The 13,972-nt window shown below is 41.4% G+C and overlaps 1 protein-coding gene across 1 annotated transcript in view; it reads left to right on the top strand.

Moving 5' to 3' along the window:
- Positions 1-13,723, top strand: part of LOC119383039 (protein RRP5 homolog) — an 81,231-nt gene extending 67,508 nt beyond the window's left edge. The window contains 6 exon segments of the mRNA XM_049413025.1: positions 4,187-4,760; positions 5,021-5,205; positions 7,762-7,930; positions 11,341-11,494; positions 13,300-13,465; positions 13,548-13,723. Of these exon segments, the coding sequence (XP_049268982.1) occupies positions 4,187-4,760; positions 5,021-5,205; positions 7,762-7,930; positions 11,341-11,494; positions 13,300-13,465; positions 13,548-13,722 (1,423 nt within the window). The 3' untranslated portion in view covers position 13,723.
- Positions 13,724-13,972: the final 249 nt, after the last annotated feature.

Genomic DNA, 13,972 nt, shown 5'->3' with positions numbered 1-13,972 from the left:
TAGACCCCTCTAATATAAAATCTTTCTTAAGAAGAAGACCAAGTTCAGTCGAATAATGCTTAAGCAAACCACATTGAGCTGATTGTGTATAGTTATAAGATTCTAAATGACTATGAATTTATATACTAGGTGTCGTTCCTTGTCCTCCTACTTTTCCCAGCTTAGGTGGGGGGTGGTCGGAAAAGTGGTGAAGTGACCCTTTACTCCTCCCCTCCGGTCCCTCCAAGTAGATAGTCTACCTACGTAAACTGTGTAAGCTCAAATTTTCCTTGAAAAAATGTGGGCGATTATAACGTTAAACTACCCTGCATTGTTTCCTGCCGTATAGTCGTTAGCTGTTAATGATTGGTCGAAATTTTCTGGGTAATGCTCCCAGCACCTGCTCGTAAAACGACGCCACAAATGACGCGTAAGTGATCCACCGCGTAGTTACCACGTACGCATGACTGCGTAAAAAAATAATAATGAACTATTTTCAATACGGCGTATTGTTTGTCATTGCTTCTTCGCTATTCGTCAAAAATTTTCAATGTGCCATAAAATCGCCTCCTTGTTACACGACGTCACAAGTCTGCGAAAACTCGCGGCGTTAAAATGAAGTGTGCACAATAAGCATCACATTACTGTGCTGAACAATGACATTTTTTTTTTCGGAATAGCCAGACAGTGTCTCTTTTTTAATGTAATTTAAGAAGGCTGCCAGCCAATCACATTGGCAGCGGCTGCTTATAGCAGCGGGTGAGATGGATTAATATGTGTATAATAAATACTTTCAGCTGTAGTATAACGATTTTGAGCTGTTTTTGCAGCGTGTACAACTTTCTGTGAACTCATCGTTGGTGACAAAGAGGTAGAGAGAGAAATAAACATTAATAGGAACAGACACAATCCTTCACAGGTAGTCAGCCTTCCTAGTCCAGAAAACTGTGAACGCTGATCATCTCCCTGGTGAGGTAGATCAAGTAATGGGGCAAACTTGAAAGCTGGGCTTCTCAATGTATTCGAGTCCACTGCCTTGTTACAAGCTGCCGCGATTACTGCAGGCTACCATGTGATAAGCCAAGTGAAGCAGGCTAATCGGAGACTTAAAGTGGGAATGTATTTTAGCTGTCCTGGCTAGGCACAACTAAAATACTGGACACATCTGCACACTCATCAACTCACAGCAGCTTGGATACGAAGCAGTGGTGATGCTATTCGTTTTCAAAGAAAGAAACTGAATTTTCTGAAAATGGAGAGCGTTTGATCGGGCTATAAAACGTTTACTGGTTCCCGTCATATTTGCGTCGCCGATTACTTAAATTTCAGGCCAGGCAGAACAAAACAAAATCGTAAAACAGATTGCTGTAATGTTATAGAGCCCCTGCTCAGTGATAGCCTCCTGTGCAATGCTCGAGCGCAAGACGCACAAGCACGGAATAGGCAGCCCGCACCGCAGCGGTAGCCTGCAGTGCGTGGTCATGACACACGGAGGAGAGTCGTCACAGCAGAATCGTAGGACAAATTTTACTACAAAATTACGTTATTGCTGCGTTCAAGTAAAACTTTGCCTGACTTGTTAGTTTCCCAGTCTGCAGCCGACAGTAACCACTCTCGAAAGTGGGGGGGCTCCGCCCCCCCCTACATTTCTTAGGGGGGGGGGAGCTAGCGCCCCCCTTGCCCCCCGGTAGATACGCCTATGGCTCACCCAGAACTGTGGCCCTACTGTAGCGAAGATTGGCCACTGGATAAAATGAATCTTTACGAAATGCTGGTGCAGGAATACACCTTTGTAGGGTTGAGACGATTTTCACCATCTTAATGCAGTACTAATATATTGTCAAAACAGCTGACCTGTTTAAGTGGTTCTTCCTATATTAAAGGGACACTAAAGACAAACCATGAATCGGTTTAGATTGATAAATTGTACTTTGAGAACTATAATGTCGTTAATTTCACCATCATAGGTGTATTAATAAAAGAGAAAATGAAGTTCAAAGTTTCATTTTTAAATTTCGCGCCAAAATCTCCACACGTGACGTCATAGATTTTAAAGTGTATTTATGGTATTTTGGCGCCATTGGCTCAACAAAATTTCCTCAGACATGGTATGTTAACTCTATGGCTCTCTCAGAAGACAGTGTACTTCATTTTTACCGTTAAGGAACTATGTAGGCCCTAGGAGGCGCCGTCAAAATATGTGACGCCACGGCGAATGGTGTGGAAACTTCAAGGTGGCGTCGCCACCCGCATTTTATTTTTGTGCGATTTCTTGCTTACTAAGCGTCTTCTCGCCGCAAGCGTGCTGTTTTTGGTATCGTGAAATAGTAGTTTACTAATACAAGAAAAATCGTTTTGCTCTTTAGTGTCCCTTTAATATGTGTGCTCACACATATCTCAGCATGTAAGTGTGGTTTCAACTAAATTTAGAAATAGGTCACCTTGATACCAGCATTTAAACAACAGCTGACAGCTGGCTAATAAGGTCTTAAATCAATGCTTGCATTCTGCAGTAGATATATTGGGCTTGGCATCAATATAGTGTACTGCCTGTGGTGCATGTAAAAACTTCACGTTTGCTGATAACAATTCCCTGGGATTTAAATATGCAGTGTGGCCTCGGGTACACCATGTCAATACTGCAGCCCACATTTACATGTTTGCTTTGCCATTTTTTCACTTCTAGTCTATGTTATGTGAAACCTAATTAACGTACGGTACTAAGTAGCTTTTTTGAACACACAGAATTTTATTTTTTGTATCCAATGGCCATTGGCAATTGCATCACTTATAGTATGCTGTTTCATTTTGCATGGAGTTAATGTAAAAACTGAGGTACAAAAGTGGCTAAGTGATAAAAGTTAACTGTTCTCTATTAGTGCATCCATATTCCAACAGTTAAATAGTGGCAGGTCTCCTGTTCTTTCGATGCTATTTTTACTGCTTATCTCACCTCTTCAGATGAATAAATGGGCATAGAGAAAGGGGCTGACAACTAGCCAGAACATGTCACAAGAGACTGGGGGAAGAGTGGAAAGACCATGAATTATAGTGACAGAATTGAGCATTCTTTTTGCGATTTGGATAGGCTTTGTATTTTTAAATGCATTTGAAAGTCACAAAAACTGACACTTTGAGTCGCTTGGATTGCTGTACGCAGTCTGCTGTTTAGATGCACCATATTTCGTATTCATGCTTAAAATTACTCTTAGGCATCTTCACTTTATTCAAAGCTTATTTAGAAAGTAAAAAGAGTTGATGATGAGAAGCGGCACTGCCTTCACGGCGGCCACGGGAACCAGAAACCCACGTCAAGCCACAGCACATCACAGAGCGCGTATCGAACCACCGCAATACAGGCTTAATTGACAGGGCCTCACTTGTTTGCCAGTGTACAGTCACTATCACACTGACCTGCACTCTTTGCAGCATGTGTTGTGTGAATGGCTTCGTAGGTGCCGAACATCTTAAAATTATGATTAAAAATGCCGCGTTACCCGTGTTATCATTGCATGATTAGACAGTCTGGCTGATAAGCTTTCCATTGTACTAAAGAAAACAGGTACAATAAAAATTGGTTGGCAGTCCTTTTAACTACCATTGGTATAGTGCATTGCATTGGAATGAATTTAGCTCATGCAGACAGAAAGCTTAGCACAACACTGTATAAATTAATTCATGATAAAGGTTGCGCTTCACTGCATTGCAATGGTGCACGATAGGTGAATGCGAAACACTTCTGTAACTGCGAGGCTCAACCACCATGAAATTTAATGAATAAATTGAAGCACAGAACTGATAAAAAGACTCTAAGCAAATTTTCTGTGCTGCTACAGTTGTAAGAACTGCTGAACTTGTACATTTGCATAAAAAGATGTGAATAACTGAACCTTAAGTATATGCAGGCATCATTCTTGCATTTCACCTCCATCAAAATACTGTCACCTTGACTGGGAGTTGAACCTACGCCCTTCATGCTTAGCAGCATAATGCCTTAGCCGCTAAGTAACCTTGGCAGATGCTGACATTATTCAAAATTGCACATAAAATTTAACATTTGAGCTCCGTGGAACCATGGCTGAGTTCAGGCAGAGGTGTTACACAATAAAAAAATATGGTGCACAGCGTGAACATAGCTTCTCAAATGATTGTGTGTTTGCTCTTCAGGTGCTGCTTCAGTTTACCTTCATCTCTTGCACTTTTGCAGGCTACATCCTGAAAGTTGCAAAGAGATTGAAGACAAGGAAATCGTAGCTCTTAGCAGCATCACTGTAGGCACTACCCTTCGAGGGTTTGTAAAGACTGTGAACAAACATGGCTGTTTTGTCACTGTGGGATGTGGAGTAGTGGGACTGATACCCTTGTCAAAGCTGCCTGCTCACTTGCAACGGAGCCACAAAGCCATGAAGATCGGCGAGCTGGTCAGTGTTGTTGTGAAAAGAATCCAGGCCTCGGAGAGACGGCTATTCCTCGGTTTAGTGCATCGTGTGCAGGCAAATGCCACATTGCCCCGCAAGAGGAAATTGTCCAATTCCTCCGCAGATGAGCTAATCTTTGACAGTAGCGAAAAGAAAATTAAGCTTGACGACCCGCTGCCCCGACTCAGTCTGGATGAGGGCTTCAGCTGGGATGTTGAAGCCACCCCGGACTTGGGGAAGCTACTGGAAGAACGGCCAGCTGTCAATAGTAGCGACGACGAAGATGGTGATGACGGCAGTGCAAAGAAAAGTCGCAAAGAGATCCGTCAAGAAAGGGAGCAGGCTGAAGCACAGTTACGCAAGGTAAAGCTTTATTTGAACATGTGTGTAGTATCATGAGACATTTTTTTATTGAAGTGCAATGTGGAATCTAACATCACTTTGTTTTCGCCCATTTGGGCTGTTTGGTAAACATGCTTCTCCGATTTGTGTAGCTTCATATCTTTTTCTCTGAACGACACACCAGATGTAATAATGAAGTCAAAAGTCTGCTCCATTTCTCAAGTGATCTAGCTCTACATCACAAGCACTAATGTGTGTTTTACTCCTGGATTTTATTGCAGAAGGAACGCATGCTGGTTGACCCAAGCCGTGAGCCTGAGACAGTTGATGATTTTGATCGGTTGGTCTTGGTGTCGCCCAACAGTTCTATAGTATGGCTTCGATACATGGCTTTCCATTTACGTCAAGCTGAGATTGAGAAAGCACGTGCTGTAGCAAGGCGGGCACTGTCATGCATCGACTTCAGGTAATATTTCTCATGTCTGTTAATATTATAGGGTCAGTTGCAACATCAAAAGTCTCAGTCTGCAGAGGAATGCTGTTTCTGTGACACAGCTTATGCTGTTAATTTTGTGTTGACTCTCCTCCTTTAAAACAGTGATGTGTGCTTTTACTTTAATCATGCTTACAGAACAATTCCCAGCAGTTGCAATGGGTGCAAAATCGTGAGAAGAGCATGCCTCTCTGGCTAGAACTAACTAAAGAGGAATGCTTTCTAGAGAGCAGCTAGCTAGCTAGTTTGGCATAGAACTAGTGTTTTCGTGGCAATGTAGCGATTGTAATGCCATCGCATTAGAGGGATGGGAAGTGTGAGCATAATCTTGCTTGTGCTCACATGCCCTTAAATACAAGGGCGTGTGAGCACAAACTCCAATGCCCCCCCCCCCTTCCATAAAGAGGGAACTAGGGGGAAAAAAAAAGATTTTGACTCTTGAAGTGGAATTGAACCGGTATTCTCCAGGGTGTAAATAAAAATAAATGCTGTGTTGCCACCACAGAGGCCCACCAAAAGCATACCCCCTTTATGGTCTCTGCCCATTTTCCAACCCCTCCTTATTCCTTTCCACCAGGCAGTGTATTCATCAGACATGTTGTCATAGCAGTGAAATGTGTATTATAGTGAATGAATCCATACGAAGACCTTAAGTATGTCTCTTCTCACATTTGGCACAAGACTAGAATGACCTTCCTTTCCACCAGGCAGTGTATTCATCAGACATGTTGTCATAGCAGTGAAATGTGTATTATAGTGAATGAATTCATACGAAGACCTTAAGTATGTCTCTTCTCACATTTGGCACAAGACTAGAATGACCTTCCTAGCTACATTGCCTTGTTAATAGACCGTACTTGTTTAAAACAGCCATAAGGAGTGATAATCTAATATGTTAACCAATATTCACAATGTCCATTGCCCACCCCTCATGTAATGTCCCTTGAGGTGTCGAGTTTCAAAAAAGAAAAAAAAAAAAAAAGGAGCAGGAGCCAGGTGGTAGGTGCATGCCACACTCTGCATCGTTGGCGTGGTAGGGAGGAGGCACCAGTTCAGGCTGCTGTTCTGGCTCAGGGATCTCAAAACTCTGAACTTTTGCTAGTTCACTATGCACAGCCTGCAACTTGCGGACCGCATGACACCTCTATAAGAGTGATAATTCAAGTGAAAAGACTTCGTTGTAGTGAGGGTTAAGTGTATGCATTATTTGTGTGCCTTTGGGCTAAACGTACGGTGTGCAATAATCATTAGTGCAAATTGTGGGAAACATGCTACTCCACTCATTTGGGGGTAAATAGGATTAGACCTGTGGTCTCTTGTATGTAATATGTCATTTTTCTAATCAGATGTATGTATAAGACCTAATCTTTCATCAGATTGCGTGACACATATCTGTTATATTTTTTTTATGTGACATATTGTTTTTCTGTGTGAATATGATCTGTGAGAAGTGCCTCAAGCCTTAATAGCATTACCTGTCATGTATTATTAAAAAACTACATCCTTTGGCTGGCCGTCGGCACTGGCGAGTAGTATTGAATATGGGCAGGAAGCATCATAACAGTGTGTAGGCAAGACCTTCGTCAAACCAGTCTGGAACTTAAGCAGCTCATGATTCTGGACTTCCAAAACCAGCCCCAGGATGCCACCACAACTGTAGTTGAGCTCTGAGGAGTGGTGCTAATGAAAGCAGGAAGACGAAGCTGCTTACTGAATGTTCCAGCCGCTTTGACAATTGACTTTGGAAGAAAGAAAGCTGCAGGTGGCATTGAGGTGCTAGCACTTTGTAATAAGGCGTCAATCCTTACCTTGGGCTTTACAATTTACATAGGTTGTAGCAAGTCACTGTGTATTCGGAGTGTCCAAACTGCACTTTTTAATTCTGCTCTTGATCATGCTTATGTGAACAGTTAAGGTCATGGATAATGTGATCTCTTTTAGTGCACATAAGCTTTTGGTTCGTGTTTGTAGTGACTAAATGGAATGCGATAAGGGTATTATTTCTGTAGTAACAATTAAATGATATATACTTCAGTGCATACATGTTCACCGTATGTGCTGAGAGGTACCAGTAATCGAGGGAGCATAAAAAGTGGGAAAAAAACTTTGATTGATTAGAAAGTTCTACCAAAGTATTATCACAGTGCAGATGGCCATTTCATCGTCTGTCAATAAATAAATATGAAGTATAAGATGTATGGCAAAGCGTAATAGTTCACTGCTTTACATTTTGTAAGTTGGTGTTATTATTGAAGGTGGGACTGAAGAATAGTCGGGGTGTTGTAGGAAGACCAGTTCTCGGGGAACATGGAAAACTGACAAATGAAGCAGCATGAGGAGACAATAAGCTGAGTGTCCTTTGGCGTGTGGAATGATGGGAGCATAATTTGCTTCTAACGACTAATGGGGAACATAACAGGAATGGGTGGCTAGGCTATATTTGTATGCTTTAATAGTAGAAATGCTGACTCGCAGTGGTTAAAAAGAAGCTGGTGTCTTCAACATATTTGCATTTTATTCGTAATACAGGGAAGAGCAAGAGAAACTGAATGTGTGGACAGCACTGCTAAACCTGGAGCACTTGTACGGAACACAGGACTCTCTTGACAGTGTCTTCAAGGAGGCACTGCAGTTCAATGAGCCGCTGAAGGTCTACATGCACTTGGCGCAGATCTATGTCGAGGGCAACAAGAGGGAGGTCAGTACTAAAGAAGAGAGCACCTTTCGGTGATGTGGCTCTCCAAAACTCTGGTGGTGTCTAGTGCCAATGTTGTTGCTTGGAAATATGAGCGCATAACTGAACAAGGACTACGAAAAGACAAGTCCTCATCTTTTTGTAGTCCTTCCTTAGTTATGCGCTCATATTTCCAAGTATAACATGAATCACCAACTCAGTCAATCAGCCATTCTGTCAAGTCAATGTTGTGTTGAGGATTGAGGTGTATCTGGTCCTCCTTGTGCGAAATATGTCCGCAATTTTGTGTTACTCTAAAGTTCAGTTAAATTGGCAGCAAGGACCTCCAGCTAACAATTTTCTCCACTCAAAAAGAATTGATTATTGGGCTAGTGGTTGAGTGATTGAGATAAATTCGCGCAAATAATAAAATGACAAGGAACACAAGGACAAGGTCCACATCTCCTTCCTTGTGTTCTTTGTCATTTTATTATTGGCACTTATTTATCTGAACCAGTGCTTCACTTGCGTCCTTGCTGAATACTTGCAGAATAGTTTTCTCTTGCACACTACACATCTTGTTGGCTTCATATGGTATGCTGAAGGGCCTTACTGAACTTCATTGACTTGTTCAGTACATTTTAAGTTGTTTACGACGTAACCTTCTTTTGTTTACCTTGAGCAAAACTTTCAAAAATTGCTTGTTGTAGGTAGCACAATTTTATATATTAAGGTTAATTATGTACTTCCTTAGACGAGGTACTTAAATAACTAGATTGGGAAGAAACAGAAATAAAGGTTAACGGAGAATGTCTCAGTAGCTTACAATTTGCATACGACATCATATGCTTCGGCAATAATGGTGATGAAATGCAAAAAAATGATTGGAGATCTCAGCCAAGAAACTGTTAAAGTAGGGTTGAAGAAAAATATGTAAAAAACAGAGATAATGTTAGTATGCCTGGCGAAAGAGCGAGAGCTCATAATTGGCAACTGCATCCTAGAATCTGTACAAGAGTATGTATATCCAGGGTATTCTAAAAAGAATACAGGGTAGTTACTGGCAGGGGAGCCTTCACATGTAAAAGAAATTTACCAAAGAATGAAGATGGGATGGAGCACACACAGCAGACATTGCCAAATCATGACTGGCAACTTATCACTGTCCCTTAAAGTGGAAAGTATACAATCATTGAATTCTGCTCATACTAACATATGGTGCTGAAACTAGGAGGATAAGAGCAAAAAAGAAGTTAAGAACCACACAGCATGCAATGAAACGGAAAATGATAGGTGTAACGCTAAGAGACAGGAAGACAGCAGAGTGGATGAGAGAACAAAACTGCGTTACCTGATGTCCTAGTTGACATTAAGAGAAAGAAATGGACCTAAGCAGGTCATGTAATGCATAGGACAGATAGCTGATGGTCAGTGTGACAAAATGGATACTAATAGATTGGAACTGCAGCCAATGACAGCAAATGGTTAGGTGGAGGGGTTAAATTAGGAAATTTACATGCATACAATGGAATCTGTTCACATAGGGCAGGGCAAATTTGAGAACACTTGGAGAGGCTTTCATCCTGCAATCGACGTAAAATAAGCCGAGGATGACGATGATGTACTTGGAACAGGTGGATGTTGCATGCATGAAAATTTTGATGTTCAGTAACTCTCATTAATTAAATAGAGTGAAACCTCGGTGATACGAATCTCACGGGACCACCAGAAATATTCGTATCATCCGAAATTCGTATCACCAGAAAGCACGGAAAATTAGCATGTGGCAAAAGAAAGCTGGTGTACATGTTCATTTATTGTTTGTTAGGGCTGCGGCAACTGTCAGGAAGAATCCTGAATGATTGTCAGTTAAGTTTTTAGATGTCGGCAGTCATACCAGCAATCGTAAATATACGGCCCGTACGCGCTCATTTAATTAATGAACCAGATGTGTTCTGACCCGCGACACTCGGAGGCCTTGACGCGTCTCTGAAGGTTTATTCTGACCGTAAGAAAAGTTTTTTTTCTTACACCTTGATTGTGACGATTTGGTGGTGCGGCGCGCATGCCCACGCTTGCGTTCCCTGCGCTCGCAAGTGCTTGGCACATCTTTGCGACAGCGCAGACAGCACCTCTTCCTACCTGGGTGGTAGCGAACGTTCGTATCAAACGTCGCTCGCTGAAAATCTGTTCGCAACAACCGTACTCCATTACATTGCAGGCCAATGGGCCTTGGCCGGGACGAACGAAAAATTGGTATCACCGCGAAATTCGTATGAGCTGTGATCGTATCACCGAGGTTTCACTGTATTGCTGCAGAGTACTTGTCATTGAAGCCAGGCAATAATGCAGTCATGTTTATTTAGCAAAAATTCGGAGAATAGCGCCATGAAAATGGTGCATGTACTTGCAGTGTCTGAAGCGGCATTTTAGAGAGGTATCCAGGATGGGTGTCGATTTCATGATTGCAAGTTGATTTGACTTTTTGTGTGGGATGTTCCAAACCACTGTACCATCTGCTTCGGTGGTACACTTGATGTTTGACATTGTTTCTGACCAGCAGTGTAGTTTGTATACAATGCTTTCAAACACCGAAGCTTTTGCACCACAGCTTAGGAATGCCTATCTTGAAACTGGTGCTGTTTTCTTTTGTGTGTGTGTGTGTGCGCGCGCATCAATAGTCACAGTTTGAGCAGGCACCACTTTGTTTCCACATTTGAATAGTACTTGAGCTGCAAGTACAGTCTACTTCAGGTCATCAGAGTTTCATAATAGTACACTAGAGGGAAATCTGGTGTTAGTGTCTGTAGGAGCTGCAGCACGATATGCTTCAGCCAGCATGGGAATGATGGGTAGTTACATGTATTTGCCTAAGCTTCGTTCTTTCGGCTCTGTGTGGCTCCACGTTGCCTGCAGCTGCTTTGTCGCAAGACGAAGTTCAGCAAAAGTTCAGCAGTCTCACTTCACCACCTTGACCCTTTTAAAAGGCTCACCAATTTAAATCAGCTCACGAGGTTCACAGTGAGCTATTCTTTTATCCAAAACTAAAGTCAACACACAACAATAAACAAAGCCAAAAGTGTGTTCGAAGCTACAGTTCCCTCTAGTAAAGCTCAATGAGAATTATCCATGGTGAGAAAAACCGCTCTACTGCTTTGTCTAAGAATTATCTAAAGCGTTTGGCAAACTTATCTGTGACAAGAAAAGGTGAATCTGAATTTTGTTATATCACATGAACGAATTCTTACCCCCGTATTCAGAAACGCTTCTTGACTTGAACTTGACTTGCCACCGCCTTCAACGCGTTTCGAACGCGCTGCCTTTAGGCGGTGGCAAGTCAAGTCAAGTCAAGGAGCGTTTCTGAATACGGGGGTTAGTGTCACAGTGCATCAGTGGCTTCAAATGCTTTCTGCATATTATTTTCCTGTTTGCAGCAAGCAGAGCAGCTGTACAAGCAGACGCTGAACAAGTTCAAACAGCATGCAGATGTCTGGCTTAGCTTTGGCCTGTTCTACATGAAATGTGGACAGATTGAGGCTTGCAGGGCCCTTCTTCAGCGAGCTCTCAAAAGCCTACCGAGTCGGGAACGTAAGTGTGCACACCTTACTGCGTAACCTCAGTAGTAGCACACAAATACAATTGGATAAGAAAGGGAAATTCATAACCACCCGTTTGTAGCACAAAGCCTCAAGGAAATCCAAAGATTTCTCAATAAGAAAGCTTCTTAGTTGCTGAAAAATTCATCCTGGTCCAGGGATGGAACCTTAGACCAATGCTTTTTCGGATTGAACCTGGAATCAATGCCTTTGGGGGATCGCCTTCGGAGATCGAACCCAGAATCAAAGGCATTGGTCCCGGGTTCGATCCCTGGACCAGGCCAAGTTTTTCGGCAACTAAGAAGCTTTCTTTCTGAGAAATCAGGTTGGATTTCCTTGTGACTTAGTGCTACAAACGGGTGGTTGTCAATTTTCCTTTCTTACCCCTTCCGCCAACTTGCGGTATTCTGCAGAACTGATTTGCATATACATTTGGAGCTTGAGGTGCAAATGTAAGGACCCAATGTGGTTAAAGGTAATCCATAGTACTCAAGAACATCAAACCAAATCATGGTTTGAGCACATAAAGACCCCGGTATTTAATCTAATTAGCCTAAAGTAAAGGTATGTTTCTTTGAATCCAACGCACATAGTCCTTTTGCAATTTTCTTTCGCAAACATAGACAAGTGTATTCATAGGGCACATATTTTTACTGCTGTGTGCATTTGTTATTTACTCCCTGCCGACATGTCACAAATTATGAATCAGCCTGCAGACACTAAAAATGTGTTTCACCTTTATTATTACTATTACTTAATAGACAGTTACTTGGTTGTTTGCTCCATGATTGAATAATTACTTTGCCAGAACTGCATGCATGTGAAGGACATTTTCCCACTCCTGAAAAGTAAAGCTGTCCTGGAAAAACTCAAGGGGAGACATGGGTCTTTTTTTTAATTTCTTTTATTAGTTGGGTGAACTGAATGAAATTTAACGAACTTATTGAAATTTTTCTGCAGATTCCAAATCACTTAATTAGTTTTTTGGTAGGTGCATTACAACAAAAGATGTGCCACTTCTAAAAGCATATTTATTATGGGGATTTTTGGCAACTTTGCTTTGTCGAACACAAAAACGAAGTATGTGGCAAGACTACCAGAGCTGGTCTAGCCGGTAATGCTAATCAGATTGTTTTCAATGAACTTGGAATGCAAAATAAATAGATGCAAATATGAGTGAAATTTTTTTTTCTGCATACTATTTCTGATAATTGAGAATTACAATTTGCTGAACAGCATTATAAGAAAATAAATAGCATCACCGGCTAGACTAGCTTCCTGGCAATCTTGCCACCTACTTTGTTTTTGTATTTGACAAAGCAAAGTTGCCAAAATCCCTGTAAGAAATATGTTAAAATATGTGCTAGAAATTACACATCTTTTATTCTAATGCAGCTATTAAAAATCTACTTAGAGATTTCGAATCTGTGGAAAAAAACTGAATAAGCATATTAAATTTCATACCATAAACAGAGCCGGGGAGGTGGCTGGCAGATTACCTCCTCTTTATTGACTCTGGGGTCAATAAAAGCTTTTCTTCTTCAGTCTTACTTTGTGGAAGGAGTTATGGTGAATAACACCGTCAAACTCGAGAGAAACCATGGGCACGTTTTTCAGATTAGACTTTTAATAGATTGGGAAAAACACGACACCCTAAGTGTTGAACAAATAAAAACTACATTAATTTTATGGCAGTTTACTTCCATTGAACTGTGGTCTTTCCATGTTTTTGTTTATTCTGTCATCATGTCTTACAATACGCTAAATTTTCACTAAATTGTTAAAATCAATTTACAGATGTTGTGCTTATAACAAAGTTTGCACAAATGGAGTTCAAATATGGTGATGCTGAAAGGGGACAAAGTATGTTCAACAGCATCTTGGACAACTACCCAAAGCGCACAGACTTGTGGATTGTGTATGTGGACATTCTCACAAAGCTTGGTGATGTGGACAATGCAAGGTGATTCTTCTTGCCATAGTATGATACCATGTGCTTTGTGGATTTATGAAGAATTTCTAACCTTTGCTTGTTTTTCCCACAGAAAAACCTTTGAAAAAGCAACATCACTCAACCTGAATCCCAAGAAGATGAAGTCTTTGTTCAAAAAATGGCTAGACTTTGAAAAGGAACATGGTGATGCATCACTATGTGAAGTGGTGAAGCAGCATGCAGTGCAGTATGTTCAACAACGCACAGCAAAGAGTACACATATGTAAATAAAGATGCTCATATTTTTTTATTAACACAAGGGGAACTAAGTTCACATAGTTTGCTGTTTTTATTAAATAGTCCACAAAGGCTTATTTTCAGTGTACATGTCTTTGTAAATAAAACTTGTGAGAACCTTGATACAAAGCACACCAAAGCAGTTTTCATGTCTCCTTTCTGTGCAAGCTTAAAAAAAGCCAGACACGTATGTCAAATCAGCCAGAAAACTGCAGTTCAGTCTGCCCATTCAAGGACGAC

This window comes from Rhipicephalus sanguineus, chromosome 1 (genome assembly GCF_013339695.2).
Source record: "Rhipicephalus sanguineus isolate Rsan-2018 chromosome 1, BIME_Rsan_1.4, whole genome shotgun sequence".
Lineage (NCBI taxonomy): Eukaryota > Metazoa > Arthropoda > Arachnida > Ixodida > Ixodidae > Rhipicephalus > Rhipicephalus sanguineus.
Note: the sequence above shows the minus strand (reverse complement) of the source record. Positions and strands in the feature narration are given on the sequence as shown.